General features: G+C 36.3%; 1 protein-coding gene and 1 pseudogene across 1 annotated transcript; one reads left to right on the plus strand and one right to left on the minus strand.

Annotated features, from left to right (window-relative positions):
* The first annotated feature begins 13349 nt into the window (after positions 1 to 13349).
* Positions 13350 to 18730, plus strand: LOC122087083 (disease resistance protein RPS5-like). The gene is made up of 2 exons (XM_042656069.1): positions 13350 to 16712; positions 18378 to 18730. The coding sequence occupies exon 1, from the start codon at positions 13707 to 13709 to the stop codon at positions 15414 to 15416; it is 1710 nt and encodes a 569-aa protein (XP_042512003.1). The 5' UTR covers positions 13350 to 13706; the 3' UTR covers positions 15417 to 16712; positions 18378 to 18730.
* A 797-nt stretch (positions 18731 to 19527) lies between these two features.
* LOC122085844 overlaps positions 19528 to 21592 on the minus strand; it is an 8230-nt pseudogene continuing 6165 nt past the window's right edge.

Genomic DNA, 21592 nt, shown 5'->3' on the forward strand with positions numbered 1-21592 from the left:
AGCAAATTATTCAAAGATGCCAAATCATTTGTCGATAGCAACTCCAACTTTCGGCGCCAACAGTTCCACAATTGTCGGCAGCTACTGTTCACTCCAAATGCAAATTTAAGTGCACAGTGCCAAATAGTGACAAATGAAATGTCAAATAGTACCTAATTTGGTACAGTTCCAAATGAAACTCAAATGAGATCCAAACCCACATGTAATTCAAATGAGTCTCCTTATGTTATAAAAGGAGCACCTCCCCTTGATACAAACCACTTGGAATCTTAGACTTGAAAATTTTCACTCCCCAAACTTGTAAGACTTAGAGAGAGAAGCTCCGAAGCAAGCTGCCTCCACCATATATATATATACATATATATTGATATATTTTTTATTGATTTTTGAATTAATTAACTGTAAATTTTTTATTTAATTAATTAATAATTATATAAATATATTAAATTTTCTAAATTCCATTTACTACCCCGTTTAAGGTTTTAAAGATGCAATATTCCATTATAGAACCAATTAACCCATTCAATAGAAGGTCGGTTAAGAAACCGACCTAACCCGATAGAACCCGACTAAACGGCAAATTACGGCACAAGCCAATAGGCCTGGCAAGGCCCAACCGATTGACACACCTATTGCCATTTGTATATAACTTTCACGTGGTAAGGTTAGAAAAGCTTTTAGGCTATGTTTGGTAGCCAAGAGAAGAAAAGAAAAGAAAAGAAAAAATCTAGAAAATAAAGGAAAAGAAAAGAAATGATGAGAAAATATAAAAAGTATGCATGTCTTTGGAAAGATTTTTTTTTTTTTAACAAAAGAAAACTTCACAATTTCCAAGGGGAATTTTGAAATTCAAAAATTGAATCTTCTCTTGGATCAAGATTCTTGTACTTTTTTCTTTTCTTCTCTTGGCTACCAAACACAACTTTATTGTTGTCGGTGCCAACTATTCATTACTTTCATGTGACGTGGTTGAAAATTCTAAAAAAATTTGGTTGTAAATGCTTTTTTTATTGTGTTTTCATTGATATATAACTCTTTTTTAAGGGTAGAAGATTGCTTTTAAGTTGCGTGGACCATGCCTCGGTGTGGTGCTCATGAAAATGTACACAAAGTATCAACATAAATGAGGAGATTTTTATTTTATGACATTGAGATGGTAATTTTATGTGCTCCTATATCTAGGCGTAGATTCCACACAACCTAACATAGATATTTTCCCATTATTTAAATTCCATACTTGAGATAATGGAAATGAGTTTAGGATCCAAGTAAGGAGTAAAACTGAGGGTAAAAGATTGGTTTGGTCAGTTTTGATTTTTAAATTGTACTTAAATCTAATCCAAATAACTGAAAGACCAGTCAACTAAGCCCAAAGAGAGTGAAATTTTGAGTCTATATATTGGCACTTGGTCGATCTAGGATAGAAGGAGACCAGATCAGGTCCTCGTACGAGAACCATTTTCACACAAGGTATATCTTGTGATGGATTCCATCTGTGTGGATCAGACCATATGAGAATGATTTTGATACAAGAACTTGATCCACACTCGGATAGAAGTAGATAAAATCTATAACTATTGACTTAAGATTAGCAATAACATGGGTATGCTTGGTCCAATCATGTGAATTGTGAGCCAAAAAATCAAAAGCCTTTCATATAAACCCTTGTAATTGTTTCATTATCAATTCGAACTGGCTATTCAGTTCGGCTTAATTTTGGTTATAAAATACGCATCACTTTAATGACTAGACCAAAACTGACAAACCCGGATCCTCTCCATCTTGTCTTCTAACCCTATCTCGGGGTGTAGGGGCCAGATCCCATGGATAGTATGAGATGAGGTTGGAGGGTACAAGGAGATACATGAAGAGGAACCAACTTAAAGGGATTGCCACTTCAGTTCAACAACTTGGAAGTTCAGAGACTTTAAAAATAGAAGGAATATTGGTTCGACTAGCAACAAGATAAATTTGTATTTGCGTGTCAATTCAAATGTCTATGGATACACCAGTCCCAACTTTCTAGCAGATTAGCCTTTTCAAACTAGGAATTACATGAGAAATACTATTCCATACCCATAAACCCTTTTTTGGCGTGAAATCATAAGCTAGAAAATTCTTCTTAAATCCTTCCCCCTTTTTTTTTATCGTTGGCTTTGGTCATTCTTAAGATCATGCTTGTTCAGGGATGAAAAATATATGATACATATAGAACATGATCAGGTATGATTAAGTATAATTATCAGAAAAATATGATATATCACTAATATCGTTAGGTGCTTGGTAATGTTTCTGCTGTTTCTGAAACAACAGAAACGGTTTTTCACGTTTTCGGAAACAAAAATAATTTTTTTGTGTTAGATAAACCTGTTTCTCGAAACGTTTTTTGCAGACATAATGTCACTAAAAACCCCAATAGTATCATCGGATGCTCAAAAGGGAGAGAGGGTTCAGTTGCCTCTTTTTAGGTTTAAATAGTTGAGAGATTTATCGTGCACAACAATATTTTTTTTTCTCTTAAATTTGTTTCTAGAAATGCTTGTTTCATCAAAGTAGTTTCTAGAATTGTAAATAGGAATAAATTTTGATTTATATTTATAGAAACGGGTGAAACAGAACAACTTTTTATCAAATGTTTTTTAAGATGTAGACAAATCCACACAGTGGCGCTTTGGATTTGAACTGAGAAACAGGGAGAATTCCGACATGCAGTGACTGAATTTCAGAATCATAAAACCCTATTAATAAAAGCGGAATTGGAAGCCGTTGATCTAGCATCCCCCATATACCCAGCCGATTAATCGGTGGAGAGAGGTCCCCCCAATTTTAATCATAGCATCATATGACCAATGGAACCCATCAATCTTGATTCATTTTTTCCCATTATTCTCTTGCTGCCGCTTCTTCATCTACTCCCTTTCTTTGTTTGATTTATCTATAGTTCCAACTCTCCCATCTTCATAAGTTGTTCTTGTGTTTCTACAATCCACTTTGTCTTTGCATTTCGAATAATCATTTGCCAATTTCTTCTTCATACACAAAGAATAAATTTGCTCTACTCCATTTTATAGATTAGATTGATCTCTTCCTATTATTTCCAACAATTTCAATCAGATCTTCTTTCCCATTAATTTGCTCTGTTTTATCCTTCTTCCACTTTTCCATCCTCTCATGGATTTCATTGGACCATTGGTAAACGTTATCGATACATATCTGATTGCTCCCCTTGCTCGACAGATAAATTACTTGAGAAACTCCAATGACAATGCAAAACTCCGCTATAAAAAGCAGATGTAGACAAATCCACACCGTGGCGCTTTGGTTATTCTTTTGAAGACTCTTTTACCTCATCATCTAGACTTTAATCCCCATGATGACGTGAGCTTTCCCCGTAAAAATCAATTTATATGATATTCTTCCGTCCACATTTCTTAACTTGGAAAAGATAATATCTCTATACTTAAATAGTGGGGATGCATTGAACCTCAAGTTTGTAAAGGCATCGTCCATCAATATGATATTATGATGGGAGGAGTGGGGTCGATGGGAATTTGGCCCTCTCTCCCATGATTCTTATTTGTGACAGTGGAGAGCAGTGCTTTAGACCCTAGACTCCTCGATTCACGAATTGAATTACCCAAAGCAATGGCAAAAATATTACACCTTTATCTAGAGTATCTATGGATGATTCACTTAGTTGTGCTATGTGGGTTAGTGATATTATAATTATGATCATTAGATATCTAAAGAAATAGTATTACTTTGTGATTTGTAGAATTTTATACTTAAATTTAATCATATATCCTCTTATTCTGTATTATGCATTTTCTTGATAATCAATGCCTCATCATCTACCTCTTGAGAGTCTTGAATTTAAAGTTTTCTATTCCCCCATTAATTAGCTAATTCAAATTGCGCTAAAACTTGACTTATGATTCCAAGGCTCCACACTATGTTGGTATCCCATTTTACTAAATCCAGCCAACAAGAAAAAGAACATGTATTAAGAGAGTAATCGATCCGATGTCGATCTATTAATCGATTGTGTTAAGGAGTTAACCTATTAAGATGATCGGTAATCAAGTTGATCGCCATTTGATGATCCTGTATTAAGGAGTTGATCGGCCTGATCGAATAGGCTCACTCAATACGGTAAGATCAACCAATCAGGCTGACTGAACAGGATGATCGAACAAATGGTCGAGTTCGTATTAACAAAAGTTAGTTTAAGAGGAAATATAGATGTACAATTTCAAGTGATTTGAGCAGTTCTAATTACTCAAGTGTGCTGATTATAAAAGGAACTCCAACAGAAGAGAAAAAACATCGCCAACAGATCAGACAACACCAACACTAACACCATGCATATTTATCTTTTTCTTGTCTTTTCATGTAGACTAGTATTAGCCTTTTATCTTTTCTTAGCAGATTAATTCCATCAAGTAGATCAGTGTATTTTTGTCTTTATCTTCCTTAGCATATTAGTTGTTTTTTTACATTTTTCTTTGTAAAGATCATGATTATCCACACCTTGGCTCTTTTGGCTATTGTTTAAATGACTTTGTTTTACCTCATATGGGCTCTACTTCATGACAGCATGAGTTTGCCTCTCAATTATTATTATTATTATTATTTTTAATTCAATGACCTATTGATCATTACATAGTAGACTCATGACGAAATACAAATCAAAAGACGAATCAACAGGGACCCAATTTCACACTTCTTGGAAAAAAAAAATTAATGCAATGCAAATCAAACACCGACGCACTTGAGAGGAGTTTGCTGGCGTGAGCTTTCCCCGTAAAAATCAATTTATATGATATTCTTCCGTCCACATTTCTTAACTTGGAAAAGATAATATCTCTATAGTTAAATAGTGGGGATGCATTGAACCTCAAGTTTGTAAAGGCATCGTCCATCAATATGATATTATGATGGGAGGAGTGGGGTCGATGGGTAGTTGGCCCTCTCTCCCATGATTCTTATTTGTGACAGTGGAGAGCAGTGCTTTAGACCCAAGACTCCTCGATTAACGAATTGGATCACCCAAAGCAATGGCAAAAATATTGCACCTTTATCTAGAGTATCTATAGGTGATTTACTTAGTTGTGCTATGTGAGCTAGTGATATTACAATTATGATCATTAGATATCTAAAGAAATAGTATTACTTTGTGATTTGTAGAATTTTATACTTAAATTTAATCATATATCCTCTTATTCTGTATTATGCATTTTCTTGATAATCAATGCATCATCATCTACCTCTTGAGAGTCTTGAATTTAAAGTTTTCTATTCCCCCATTAATTAGCTAATTCAAATTGCGCTAAAACTTGACTTATGATTCCAAGGCTCCACACTTTGTTGGTATCCCATTTTACTAAATCCAGCCAACAAGAAAAAGAACATGTATTAAGAGAGTAATCGATCCGATGTCGATCTATTAATCGATTGTGTTAAGGAGTTAACCTATTAAGATGATCGGTAATCAAGTTGATCGCCATTTGATGATCCTGTATTAAGGAGTTGATCGGCCTGATCGAATAGGCTCACTCAATACGGTCAGATCAACCAATCAGGCTGATTGAGCAGGATGATCGAACAAATGGTCGAGTTCGTATTAACAAAAGTTAGTTTAAGAGGAAATATAGATGTACAATTTCAAGTAATTTGAGCAGTTCTAATTACTCAAGTGTGCTAAATATAAAAGGAACTCCAACAAAAGAGGAAAGACATCGCCAACAGATCAGACAACACCAACACTAACACTAACACCATGCATTTTTATCTTTTTCTTATCTTTTCATGTAGACTAGTATTAGCCTTTTATCTTTTCTTAGCTGATTAATTCCATCAAGTAGATCAATGTATTTTTGTCTTTATCTTCCTTAGCATATTAGTTGTTTTTTTACATTTTTCTTTGTAAAGATCATCATTATCCACACCTTGGCTCTTTTGGCTATTGTTTAAATGACTTTGTTTTACCTCATATGGGCTCTACTTCATGACAGCATGAGTTTGCCTCTCAATTATTATTATTATTATTATTATTATTTAATTCAATATATTATTATTATTATTTAATTCAATGGCCTATTGATCATTACTTAGTAGACTCATATAGGACGAAAAACAAATCAAAAGACGAATCAACAGGACCGACGTACTTGAGAGGAGTTGATCAAATGACCAATCATTTGACAGCTCCACTCAGCACTACCAACCGCCACACCAAAGCCAGGTGTGCACCCTCTCAATTATTATGAGTACATAAAGCAATTTATAGAATCCGAACTTTTTTGTTTTTCTGTTTTTGGTAGAAAATTGAGCCTCTCAACTTGTGTGGTCATCATCTATTAGTATGATATTATGATTGGTTGTGTTGTGGGGCACACAAGGGGTGGGGGAAAGAGAATAAAAACAACACCACCACCACCAATAATTAAAAGAGGGGAGAAGGAAAGAAAAAGGGCATCACAGTAAATTAACGTTATACTTTTAAGTTGTGGTCTTGAAGCACTCAATGGTCAATTTGCATTTGGGCCTCCCTACCATGATTCTGATCTGAGACAGTGAAAAACGTCCTTTATATCCAAGACTCTTCCATTCAATAATTGAACGGTCAAAAGCAAAAAAATAATAATATTTTTTATAAAGAAAATGATGTAACACACCACACCTTACGAGTTCGGATTAGGTCCTAGTATGAAAACCATTCTTGTATGATGCCTGATCCACATATAGAATCTACAAAGTCTCTTTCTTTTTACAATAAGGTTTCTCTTTGAGTAGATTTCAAGTGTGGATCAAACATCGCGTAAGAATGGTTCTTATACAAAGACCTGATCCAAACTCACACACCAGTGGGATGAAGTGGAATCTATTGACCATTGATTTAACATAATGCATCTCAGCTATTTGTTCCTGCCACCGATGCTTCATTAACTTATGATCCATTAATTATTGTTTCTAAAACAATTTTATTATAAATTGATACTGAACACCATAAAATGAAAACTGGATGATCATGTAAAGGTGGGAGCTCTCTAATCCCTGGGCTCTATTGAGAGGAGCCGCATCCAAAATGCTTATGACTTTATTCAAGAGAATTCCAACCATTGCGAGCAATAAAAACATATCAAATATCTTCCAGACTAGAATTGGAACAGCAGCACAGAAAACATGGTATTTGAACTGAGAAGCATGAAGAATTCCAACCTGAAGTGACTGACTTTTAGAATCATAAAACCCTATTAATAAAAGTGGAATTCGAAGCCGTTGATCTAGCATCCCCCATATACCCAGTCGAATAATTGGTGGAGAGAGTGTTAGGATTTTTATGAGGGTTTAAATGATACTGATTGATCCATTGGGCCCAAGCAATTATAGACCCACTTTGATTAGGAAACTCCTAGCTCTTTCTATTGTGAGAGTGGAATAGGGTTTTAGTAATTCTATTATAAATAGAATACTAACGGTCCCTGCAGCCATTACTTTAATGTGTTATTGATTTTGGGAGCACGGCTTTCTCAAAAGAGCAAGTGCACAAAAAAAGAAGAAACCCTAGAGTAAGAGGCTGCAGAACTCCACTTACATAGTTCGTCGTTGTCATCTTCATGGGAGTAATGTTTAACCACATGGGACAGAGGTTCATGATCCATGCACATGGGGCTTCTAAACTTACACAGGTACTTCTCTATTCCCATTTATGGTTCATGTCATGGATGTTCCATTGATTATTATAGATATGGTAAATCTATATGGTTATGTATTTTAAGATCTATGAAGGGAGTACTTTATTGATCTTGGTTTAAGGACTATACCCATGGTTAAATATCTTTTATGATTCTTGCATTCTAAAACTATAGGGTTATTCATATGTTTAATATGGTAAAGGATCCCCAACAGAGAGGTCCCACCAATTGTAATCATAGCATCATATGACCAATGGAACCCATCAATCTTGATTCATTTTTTCCCATTATTCTCTTGCTGCCGCTTCTTCATCTACTCCCTTTCTTTGCTTGATTTATCTATAGTTCCAACTCTCCCATCTTCATAAGTTGTTCTTGTGTTTCTACAACCCACTTTGTCTTTGCATTTCGAAGAATCATTTGCCAATTTCTTCTTCATACACAAAGAATAAATTTGCTCTACTCCATTTTATAGATTAGATTGATCTCTTCCTATTATTTCCAACAATTTCAATCAGATCTTCTTTCTCATTAATTTGCTCTGTTTTATCCTTCTTCCACTTTTCCATCCTCTCATGGATTTCGTTGGGCCATTGGTAAATGTTATCGATACATATCTGATTGCTCCCCTTGCTCGACAGATAAACTACTTGAGAAACTCCAATGACAATGCAAAACTCCGCTATAAAAAGCAGATGTAGACAAATCCACACCGTGGCGCTTTGGTTATTCTTTAGAAGACTCTTTTACCTCATCATCTAGACTTTAATCCCCATGATGGCGTGAGCTTTCCCCGTAAAAATCAATTTATATGATATTCTTTCATCCATATTTCTTAACTTGGAAAAGATAATATCTCTATACTTAAATAGTGGGGATGCATTGAACCTCAAGTTTGTAAAGGCATCGTCCATCAATATGATATTATGATGGGAGGAGTGTGGTCGATGGGTATTTGGCCCTCTCTCCCATGATTCTTATTTGTGACAGTGGAGAGCAGTGCTTTAGACCCAAGACTCCTCGATTCACGAATTGAATCACCCAAAGCAATGGCAAAAATATTGCACCTTTATCTAGAGTATCTATGGGTGATTCACTTAGTTGTGCTATGTGGGTTAGTGATATTACAATTATGATCATTAGATATCTAAAGAAATAGTATTACTTTGTGATTTGTAGAATTTTATACTTAAATTTAATCATATATCCTCTTATTCTGTATTATGCATTTTCTTGATAATCAATGCATCATCATCTACCTCTTGGGAGTCTTGAATTTAAAGTTTTCTATTCCCCCATTAATTAGCTAATTCAAATTGCGCTAAAACTTGACTTATGATTCCAAGGCTCCACACTATATTGGTATCCCATTTTACTAAATCCAGCCAACAAGAAAAAGAACATGTATTAAGAGAGTAATCGATCCAATGTCGATCTATTAATCGATTGTGTTAAGGAGTTAATCTATTAAGATGATCGGTGATCAAGTTGATCGACATTGATGATTCAGTATTAAGAAGTTGATCGGCCTGATCGAATAGGCTCACACAATACGGTCAGATCGACCAATCAGGCTGATTGAGCAGGCTGATCAAATAAATTGTGGAGTTCGTATTAACAAAAGTTAGTTTAAGAGGAAATATAAATGTAAAATTTCAAGTGATTTGAGCAGTTCTAATTACTCAAGTGTGCTGATTATAAAAGGATCTCCAACAGAAGAGAAAAGACATCACCAACAGATCAGACAACACCAATACTAACACCATGCATATTTATCTTTTTCTTTTGTCTTTTCATGTAGACTAGTTTTAGTCCTTTATCTTTTCTTAGCAGATTAATTCCATCAAGTAGATCAATGTATCTTTGTCTTTATCTTCCTTAGCATATTAGTTGTTTCTTTACATTTTTCTTAGTAAAGATCATGATGGCCCGTGTTTCATCATCATTGTCCCAATTTCCATTTATAGTAGCCCTTATTTTTGCCAATTAATGGATTATGTTCATCATCTTCTTATTCTATTATGATTTGTTTTTCTTTTAAAGTTTTTGGATATTTTCAAGACACTAGAAATATCTCACTTTCTCTAGTTAAAAGTCAAATTTATTACATAAAATTTCATTGAATCTTTGCGATTTTGGTATGCCTATATACTTTTCCTATTATGCCATGTATTTGTTGTCAATTTTTTGACAAACACACTCTTAAAGCAAAACTCCACTGTCAAAAGCAGATGCAAGCACATCCACACTTGGCTCTTTTGGCTATTGTTTAAATGACTTTGTTTTTACCTCATATGGGCTCTACTTCATGACAGCATGAGTTTGCCCTCTCAATTATTATTATTATTTTTTATTTTTAATTCAATGGGCTATTGACCATTACATAGTAGACTCATATAGGACAAAGTACAAATCAAAAGACGAATCAACAGGGACCCAATGTCACACTTCTTAGAAAAAAAGAAAATTAATGCAATGCAAATCAAACATCGACACACTTGAGAGGAGTTGATCAAATGACCAATCATTTGACAGCTCCACTCAGCACTACCAACCGCCACACCAAAGCCAGGTGTGCACCCTCTCAATTATTATGAGTACATAAAGCAATTTATAGAACCCGAACTTTTTTGTTTTTCTTTTTTGGTAGAAAATTGAGCCTCTTAACTTGTGTGGTCATCATCTATTAGTATGATATTATGATTGGTTGTGTTGTGGGGCACACAAGGGGTGGGGGAAAGAGAATAAAAACAACACCACCACCACCAATAATTAAAAGAGGGGAGAAGGAAAGAATAAGGGCATCACAGTAAATTAACGTTATACTTTTTGAGTTGTGGTCTTGAAGCACTCAATGGTCAATTTGCATTTGGGCCTCCCTCCCATGATTCTGATCTGAGACAGTGAAAAACATCCTTTATATCCAAGACTCTTCCATTCAATAATTGAACGATCAAAAGCAAAAAAAAGAATAATATTTTTTATAAAGAAAATGATGTACACACCACACCTTACGAGTTTGGATTAGGTCCTAGTATGAAAATCATTCTTGTATGATGCCTGATCCACATATGGAATCTACTCAATCTCTTTCTTCTTACATTAAGGTTTTTCTTTGAGTAGATTCCAAGTGTGGATCAAACATCACGTAAGAATGATTCTTGTAGAAAAGCCTGATCCAAACTCACACACCAATGGGATGAAGTGGAATCTATTGACCATTGATTTAACATAATGCGTCTCAGCTGTTTGTTCCTGCCACTGATGCTTCATTAATTTATGATCCATTAATTACTGTTTCTGAAACAATTTTATTATAAATAGATATTGAACACAATAAAATGAAAACTGGATGATCATGTAAAGGTGGGAGCTCTCTAATCCCTGGGCTCTATTGAGAGGAACCGGATCCAAAATGCTTATGACTTTATTCAAGAGAATTCCAACCATTGCGAGTAGTAAAAACATATCAAATATCTTCCAGACTAGAACTAGAACAGCAGCACAGAAAACATGGTATTTGAACTGAGAAGCGGAAAGAATTCCAACCTGCAGTGACTGAATTTCAGAATCATAAAACCCTATTAATAAAAGTGGAATTCGAAGCCGTTGATCTAGCATCCCCCATATACCCAGTCGAATAATCAGTGGAGAGAGGTCCCACTGATTGTAATCATAGCATCATATGACCAATGGAACCCATCAATCTTGATTCATTTTTTTTTCCATTATTCTCTTGCTGCCGCTTGTTCATCTACTCCTTTTCTTTGCTTAATCTATCTATGGTTCCAACTCTCCCATCTTCATAAGTTGTTCTTGTGTTTCTACAAGCCTCTTTGTCTTTGCATTTCGAAGAATCATTTGCCAATTTCTTCTTCATACACAAAGAATAAATTTGCTCTACTCCATTTTATAGATTAGATTGATCTCTTCCTATTATTTTCAACAATTTCAATCAGATCTTTTTTCTATTTGCTCTGTTTTATCCTTCTTCCAGTTTTCCATCCTCTCATCATGGATTTCTTTGGGCCATTTGTTAATGTTATCGAGTTCAAGGATGTTGAAATCCCTCACCCTCACCCTCCAAATCACAATGGGAGCAAGATTCTTTTGACAAGTCGGAGTAAGGATGCATGTACCGCTATGGGTGCTAAGAAAATATTAAAGGTGCTGACATTATTAGAATGGAAGTAATAATTGAAGCAGAGAAAGAAGCCGGGGAGTTGGAAGGGCACAATAATGAATTAATCTCACCATTACCCAAACGTAAAAGAATAACTTCTATATGACCCCTTCTAGCAGTTGTGACGGTATCTAATTTGTTCAAGGATAAAGAAGTTCCTCTTCAAATATGGTGGTGTCATCTTTGGGTGTCATTTTTTGGCATGACCTAGCAAGTCCAATTGAGCTCGCTCGTTTAAAGCCTGATTGAGATTAGTTCAATTAATAAATGTGTCTGAGCTCAAGCTTGGTCCATTTATAATCAATCGTTTCTGGTGCACAATATAAGTCCGATGGTCAATTGATCAATTCAATTGTTTACAAGCTCGACTTAGCCCGACCTACTAGCCTGATCATTTATAAGGTATATATTGATTTTTTTTTTTTTAGAATATGATTTATATCGATATTTTTACCAATTATTGAATGTAATTAAGTATAAATTTTTATTAAATTATTAATGATTATATAATTATATTAATTTTTTTTTTAATTCCAAGACAATTAAAGCGCATTTACGGCCCATTTAATAAAGACGTAATAGCTCGTTTAAGAACTGATTAGCCCATTTATTAGAAGTCTGGCTAGGAACCCAACCGAGCTCGATAAAACCTAACACATTACATAATGGGCAAGTCACGATGCAAGCCAATAGGCCTGACTAAGCCCAACCAAGACTGACTGAATCCAACCACTTGACACTCCTGCTGCCATCTATATATAACTTTCAAATAGTAAGGTTAGAAAAGCTTTTAGTGTTGTCGGTGCCAACTATACATTATTTTCATGTGATGTGGTCGGAAATTCTACCCAAACAAATAAAAAATAAAAATATGTGGTTGTAAATGCTTTTTGTGTTGTTTTGTCAATGATATGTAACGTTTTTTTTGGGCCATGAAATTATTTTGAGGGTAGAAGATTGCTTTTATGTTGTGTGGCCCCTACCTCAGAGCGGTGCTAATGAAAATGCACATAGGCCATTGATATGAATGAAATTTTTTATTTTATAAGGGTGGGGCAGTAATTTTATGTGCTCCTACATCTAGCTATAGACTCTACGCAACCTAGCATAGGTATTTTTTTCATTATTTAAATCCCATACGTGAGATAATGAAAATAGTATGTCTTATACTCTTGTCTAAGTACCTTTGGTGAAATTATAGAAATTTATACTATTTTGTTTGATAAATAGTAATAATAATAATAATAATAATAATTATTATTATTATTATTATTATTATTATTATAATTAGTCTAAGATTCACCTAAAGAGTCATATTGAGGGTAAAAGTTAAGTTTTTTTTTTTTTTTTTCTTTTTTTTTTGGGATACAAGGAAGTCCACAAAATTTAAATCTTATCTAACTTGCCACATGGAAAAATTAGGTTCACATATATAGATATCTCATGGATGTGCCCCTCATGAAATCTGCTCCAGGGAAGCCTTGCTTGGCACAAATAAGCCTGTGTGCCCCTCAATATCTTAGAAAGACAAAAAAAATTAAAGCTCTATCAAGTCTTCACTTTCTTCTTCATCTCTGGTTCTTTCTTATGCATTTACTTCCTTTTGATCAACTCCCTTCCTCTGCCTGATTTACATCTCCAATAATTCTCACATCTCCAAGTTGTTCTTGTGTTTCTAAGAGCCTCTTTGTCTTTGCATTTTGAAGAATCATTTTTTATCATTTTCCTCTGTGTTCATACACAAAGATACATCTCCATTTTATAGATTTGATTGATCTTCCTTCTCATTTGCTCTGTTTTATCCTTTTTCCACTTTTCATCCTCTCATGGATTTCGTTGGGTCATTTGTAAATCTTATCGACTCAAATCTGATTGCTCCCTTTGTTCAACAGATAAAGCACTTTACAAGATCCTCCGACAATGTCAACGAAATGGGACTTGTAGTTGGCGATCTGAAGGCAACGAAGAATGATAAAGAGCACAGGTTGAATGCAGCAAAAAATGCTGGACAAGTCGAAACTGAAGTAGCAAGCAATTGGTTCAAGGCGGTCCGTGAAATCGAAATGAAAGCTGATGACATAGAAAAGGAGTATCATCAAAGGAAGTGTGCAGGGGGTTGGTGTGTGAACTGCTGGTCACTCTACAGATTAAGCAAGAGGTCCGTAAATCTCAAGCAACAGGCTGATCGTTATAAGCTCAACGAAAATTTTGATGTGGCAAGGCCAGCTTCTCCAAAGTCTGTGAAAGAGATTCCAACCGAGCCAATAATGGAGAACCAGCCATCAACTGAACGCATGCTGAAGCAGATGCTTGATTGCATATGTGATCCAGATCCACGTTTGGGCATCATTGGTTTATATGGTATGGGGGGAGTGGGAAAATCCACTCTGGCTGGAAAAGTAAACAATCACTTCAAAGATAGTTCTTGTTTCGAGGCTGTGATAATGGTTACGGTGTCCGCCACTCCCAACATACAAACTATCCATACCAGTATCGGTAAACGCCTTGGATTAGATTTATCAAAGGATAGTGAGGATGATGCAAGAGAAAAGTTATTTGATGCACTAGGCAAAAGGAAATTTCTTCTAATTTTGGATGATGTGTGGAGCAAATTGGAGCTCAAGGTTGCTGGAATCCCTCACCCTCGAAATTCGAAAGGGAGCAAAATTCTTGTGATTAGTCGAAATCAAGATACTTGCAGTGTTATGGGTGCTAAGGAAACAATAAGAGTGCAGCCACTATCAGAAGCCGAGTCATGGAACCTATTCGTTGACAAAGCTGGTGAACATGTTGCTTCTGGTGATATAAAGCGCTTTGCCCGAAAAATCGTTGAAAGGTGTAAGGGTCTTCCTCTTGCAGTTGTCATTGTTGCTCAGGCAATGGTAAATCGACATGGAGTCGGGTCATGGGAAGATGCCTTAAGGGAAATGGAGCGGTCAGCGGCAGAGCTCCAAGGTATGAAAGAAGAAGTATTTGTTCCTTTAAAATTCAGTTTTGATAGATTGGAAAATGATATGCTTCGGAGTTTGTTTCTTTATTGTGCCTGTTTCCCTGAAGACTATAACATAGACATAGCGGGAGATGATATGTTAAATTATTGTGTTGGAGAGGGATTATTAGATAAATTAGGGAGCTTGAAAGCTGCAAGGAACAAAGGTGAGTATCTGATTGAGAGCCTGAAAATTGGTTGCATGTTGGAAGATGGAGAGTATGAAGGTAGTGTGAAAATGCATGATATGATGCGAGAGCTAGCAATTTGGATTACTTCTTCTTCTTCTTTGGAGTCCGGTAGTAGCCCCAAGTTCTTGATAAAGACAGGAAAATCTTTTAAAGAGGCACCACAGTCTCATGAATGGGTAGATGCAACAAGGATTTCTCTAATAGATACCCAAATAGAGGAGCTGCCGGAGTTGGGAGAGAGGTGCCCAAAACTAACTACTTATCTATTCAGGCAGAATGACATCCTCACTATTTTTCCCCAAACAAATTTCTTGGAGCACATGGATCATCTTAGCGTACTTGATCTTTCTTACTAATGGAAATTGGAATCTCTCCCAGATTATTTGTCATGTTTGTTGAATCTTCGAGTGCTTCGTTTTTCGGTGTGTGATATGTTGAGAGCATTGCCTGCACTGGGAATGCTTCGGCGGCTCCAAGTTTTAGATTTGGGGTTCTGCCGAAGCTTGGACCAGCAAATCATCCTCCCCGAAGGATCTGAATGTGTTGGAGGTGTAAGTAATTTAAGATACTTAAATGTGGAAAGGAGCAAGGTTACTATTCCAGTGGGGGTAATTTGTCGTTTGCATAAATTGGAGGAATTGAACTTGATGGGAGCGGATAATATAAAATGGAGGGTGAGTACTAGTAGTGCCTCTGAAGATGATGAAAACAAGTACAGGGATGAGGACGAACACTATCCCATGATCAGTACCAATATTGATGTGGGGGAGTTGTCTCACTTGACCTGTTTAACATCTCTTTCCATTTCCTTCAAAGGTGTCATTATTTCTGCAGATTGGTTCAAACCACCTTTGGCCAACAAGTTTGTGGATTTGAAGCTGAAAAGTTGCACGGTTTTAGAACAAGACAACGCTCTACAGGCTCTCAATGAATCCCAAAATCTGAAGTTTCTATGTATTGAGAATTGCCCGGGTGTGACATATGTGCCCACTGTTGTTGATGGTGAAGTTATAATACGGAATTGTAAAGACTTTGAGACGGTGGTGTTTGATGATGGAGCGGCGGTGGTCTACCACAACCAATATTCTTTTGAGGCCTTAACCCTAAGGATATTGCCAAAATTGGAAAGCATCTGTGTTGGCGTCGCACCATTAAATTGCTTTAATCGACTATCCCGTATGACGATATTCAGATGCGATAGATTGAAGATGATCTTCACCAACGGAATGCCACGCCTGTTCAACAACTTGAGAATTATTGATGTACTGGATTGTGAGAGAATGGAAGTAATAATTGAAGAAGAAGAAGAAGAAGAAGAAGAAGAAGAGGAAGAAATTGGAGTCATCTCGCCGTTCCCAAGACTAGAACATATAATCCTACAAAACCTACCAGCACTACATGACTTGTGCAGCAACCACATCTTGCATTGCCCCTTTTTAAAAACTGTGCGGGTGAAAAACTGTCCGAGGTTAAAGAAGGATCCTCTTCACATGCGAAACGCGGACGGGTTACTTGTCATAGAGGAGGAGACACAGCGGTGGGAAGGTAAGGTCATGGAAGAGGAAATTCAAGAGACTAGAAGAGAGTAATTGTCTTCTCTCTCTGTGACATGTACGTTATGTGAGAGAAACATAACGAATCCTTCTGGCCGGGTGAGTCCCACTCCCACACATCTTCTTAATTAATTGATTGATTGGTTGATTCCCTGTTCTATTCTGTACTCACCTCACTCCATCTCTCTATGCCAGCCTTTAAAATCTTTTGGAATTGGGTGATTTAGATCTTCAAGTCTCAGTATCTGGGTGGGTACTGGGTAGGGAGAGACTTCTCATCGAACTCTTCTTCTACTATTTGTTTTTTTCTCTTTTTATTATACTTCATTTTTCCAAAACAATAAAATCACATTTTTCCCCTACTTAAGCTCTATTTATTGAATTCGACCAACAACCCCTCCTCCCCAAAAAAAAGCCATTTATTGAACATACATATTGATCATATTGATCATATTGATTTATTGAGCATACATAGTTTGATTATTTATTTATTTATTTTCTTTTCATCCCCAAATCATGTAACACATGGGCATTATATTCTATGATATGTGACACTTTGGTCGATTTATGTTTATCCGCATAGATCAGCTGGCATGTTTTGATACTAAAAAGCCAAGGTAGTCGTCTCAGCATGCTTGGACTCCAATTTTGTTGAACAATAAATCACTTTTTCTTTTTCTTTTTTTCACTTCTCAGCTATATTTACTAAGCATACATATTTTTTTGTACCTTGATGCAAGTCAGATGCAGCTGAAATTATTGGTCATGGTTGATTTTTCTTATCAGCTTTTATTTATTGAGAGTACATATTTTATTTTATTTTTCCCATTTTCTACATTCTAGTATTCTACCCGGAGTTATGTAACCATGGCATTATATTATATTATGTGACACCTCAAACAAATAAGAATTAGGTTAATCAGTTGATATGTTTTCACTCTCCTGTATTTAACCTACATTTACTCAAAATCTCTTTAACCAAATTTCTTTTCAGATTCCCCAATAATGCACACTTTCACCTATTCTTTCTCCCTAATATTTTAAAATCTCCAAATTACCCCTTGAACCTCACCCCTCTCCTCCCCTTCTAGCTTCTGACCTGGTCGGTCCCTTTGGAGAGGAGAGTTTTTTTTTTTTTCTTTAGATATAATCATTGATCAAATGTGTTACAGACTTCAAACTTCAAAGATCTGAAGTGTACTTTCATATTTAAGATAGAGCAAGAGAACTCTATCGACTTGCATGACCATTGGGTCAGCACAGGCATGGGGGGGGGTTAGTGTTATCTTTTTGCATCCACCTATGCCTGGCATAGAGTCATCAACACATGCAGGTAAGCAGGGTTCTTTTCTCCTTAAAGAAGACTAGCATGTGCTATGTAAGCTAAACACTACAAAACGGACGGCATTGGAAAAAGATTCCCCTCCTGTGGAAAAATTACAATACCTTCTTCTACGCCATTATTCCCGTGGGATGCCAGAATCATCTAACTACATATAACCTACCTATGCAAGTATCCTATGATGCAATGGACTGCACAAGCTTATCAACCCTATACCTCTCCAAGTGACTCCAACCAATTCTACTTTGCAAGTTAAACCTAATTTTCCTTATGTAAACCCACCAATCCTTATTTGTGTCGGTGTCACCAATGCAACTAATAACATTTTTGGATATGCTACATGTATCATACACAAAGAAAATTATGTCTCATTAAATATTGATTATATGATGACAAGAAATAACTTTGAAGCATACATTCAGGGAATTCTTATTGGCATGAAGGAGGCAAGGGACAATGGATAGAGAATCGGGGAGATTTGGAGCGACTAAGAAGATCTTGGAGAACTAATTTCTGATTACAATACCAGTTCAAGGCCTTGGAGTGTAATTCCCCTTTTTTTGGATGTGTATAAATTTTTGTCTAGCATTATTTTTTGTTTCAGACCCACTAACGAAGTGGTACTAGTAATGCATAGGATGGCACATATGATAATAGCAAAATGATCTCAGTTTTACAACTTCAGATCATACAATGATGTAACTCGCTTTCTCTCTACTTAATGAAGGTTTTTTCCTTCTTATCGAAGAAAAAAAATAATAATAATTATTGGTAAGCGATTTCTCTCCTATGGCCAACATGTTTTCTGATGCTTGGGAGCTGTTTTGTAAACAGATTGTTTCGGTTTTCATGCACCCAGAGTGGCTTTATGTCTTCATGTATGAACTGCTGGGCTGTTAATTTCACGGAATCTACTCCGAATGATGTAAATCATTCTTTCATTAATTAACGAAGGGACAGGTGTTACATATTTATACAGTAGGATAGTATGCTAACAAACTTGTTGAGCCACTTGTACAAGTTGTCACAACTAACAACCTATGATGACGTGTCCATATCATCTAGATCTTCCAGGAGGTCAAGACTGGAAAACTTGTTTTAGAGAAAAGTTTCATGGATGGACATGCTGGAAGGTAGGCATATCTAACTGTGCCGCAGGGAAGCAGGCTCATGTGATAATTCCGTGAAATCTGACCCTCCACCCCTCCATAGTCCCCTGTACTCTCTTTCAAGAGATGAATCTTTTAAATGATTTGTTTTCCCATGTGAACAACTCCATTTGATCTCCTTGACATCTAAGAAGGGAGCTTGGCATGTTCTTGCCCACAAAATTGCACCACTATCAGGCCTGCCACGCTCATTGGCCACCTATAGAAGATTATGGGTGTGTCCAGAGTCTCCCCACAGATCCTGCTCACTTTATTTGAATCTTCCAATTTTTCAGCAATGTGCAATCACATAGGTTAAGCACATTGTTTGAAACAGAACATGAATTTACTTCTGGGGCATCAAAACTAGCAGTTGTATGAAATTAACCCTCTCATCCTATGCCAATAAGCATTCCAAGGAATATACATTAAAATTTTAATGGAATCATGTAAATTTCATTAATATATATACACAACCAGATAAAGAAAATAAAGAGTTGAAAGTGGAAACATATAATCGGCTCTGCTCTCGTCTGGTGATTTAGGGATAACAAGTTGGTGCAACCACCACACTGCACACATGATGATTATGAGACATTGTGGATCAGTATACTGCTGCTGACACAAGACAGAAGACCGACCCTGTAGATTTTAGTATGCCTCGGCACAATGACTTTCGATGGATAAGCTGCACCACAGACAAAAGAACGCAAACCAGAGGGGTTGAAGGAAAGGAGAAAAAGGAGTCATTAACCTCCAATATTTCAGTCATTCGCTTGTCTTGAGGAATCCTTCTTGGTACTGCACATAGAAATAACCTGCTTTAAGTATTCAATAAGGGAAAGAAAGAAAAGAACGTCCTACACACAATATTCAAGCTTAAAATCAGTCAATCAGATATCGATACAAAGCTACTCGCAAAATTAGCATTCTTGAACACATTTATAGGTGCCAACCTTTCCTCTACTGTCCCTCCTTTGCCTCGGATCCAGACCCCAAAACTGATTTTACTCTGCCAAACAAAAATCCAGGTGCTAGAAGTTGATAATCTCTCTATATAGTAAAAGCATTTGCTCAAATGTTATTTAAAATATACAGAGAATAAACAACCCAATGTACACAAAAGCGGTGGCAGAAATTGCATACCAAAATTAGAGCACATCATTGGAAAGGAACCTCCAGATTATTTCTTTCAAACCAACTAATTAAATTTAACCCAGAACCTTGAAATGAACTACCTCCTCTTCTGTTTGAAGTCTTTAGGACCAACAAGAACAGAAGCACAAGAGTCCATTTCCTCCGATAAGCTCATAGCAACTCAAACTTCTCAACTCTCTTCAAATTACTAATCAGCGATCTGTAGATATAGATAGAAGGAGTTTATCTGCTTTTTTTTCATGTCATCGAAGAGTCTCAATGGCTCCTCAACATTCCCTGATAGGCCAAAGCTGTCGATTAATGCAGTGTAGGTTCTCAAATCCAGTTCAATACCTATCTCACCCATTTCCCGAAAGAAAACCAAGCACAAATCCAACCTTCCCATCTTCCACAGGCTGTTTATTGAGGTGTTGTAAGAAACAATATCAGGGACCATGCTTGCCTCTTTCATGGATGCAAACTCATGGAGCATTTCATCCATACATCCTGCCTGACCCAAGGTCGCTAACACTGTATTATACGAGAACAAGTCTGGCTTACATTTTAGACTCTTCATATGATTAAATATAAGCAAGGCTTTGTCAACTAGATTGTGTTCAGAAAAGGCAACAAGAATCCTATTAATAACTGGCACTTCTTGGGAATATCAGTTCTGAAACTTCACTTACAAATTTGAGTAGTACAGATGTATCTGTTGCCTTTGAAAGGCATTGGCTAGACCATAATAAGTATCCCAACAGACGGGTTTCCCGGAGAGTAATAAATCCTTGAATATCTGAGACAGAAGGTCAAAGTCATTCTGTTCAACTGCAGTTATCAAGAGGAGATTAGCAGCATCTGATAGAATTCCAGCTCTACACAGCTTCTCTAAGTAAATGGTACAGGTCTCGGTACTCAGGAAAGAATCAGTTTCTGCGGCAGAGAGAACTTGGCTCAAGCCTTCAACTCTCACTTCCAGTTCAGGAGAAGCCTGAGTTGCCACAAATCGGTAATTGCTCAGTGATTTACCTAGAATACTGAACAACAGCCAGAGTTGGTCACACCCCCGTTTGATTGAAGGGAAATAGTTCTGAGAATAAAACAGAAGTTAGCAATGCAGGCAGACAAATGACACTTGCTCGAAATTTTAAGAAAAGTAGAAAAATGAGCAGCTGATTCAGGGTGTGCTGAAAAATCCACAGAAGCATATGGAAACTTCCTTCTGTAAGGCTATGTTTGGATGCCAAGAAAACAAAAACGAATTTGAGGAGAGAGATAAGACACATAAATCAATCAGTCATCATAAATTGTCTTATTATGTTTTTCCTTTCTTTTCTTGGCATCCAAACATA

Source organism: Macadamia integrifolia, chromosome 8 (genome assembly GCF_013358625.1).
Source record: "Macadamia integrifolia cultivar HAES 741 chromosome 8, SCU_Mint_v3, whole genome shotgun sequence".
NCBI classification, from domain to species: Eukaryota; Viridiplantae; Streptophyta; class Magnoliopsida; order Proteales; family Proteaceae; genus Macadamia; species Macadamia integrifolia.

Excerpts from the sequence above, each read along its gene's own strand:
- LOC122087083 (XM_042656069.1), top strand. The coding sequence starts at position 13,707 with ATGGATTTCGTTGGGTCATTTGTAAATCTTATCGACTCAAATCTGATT.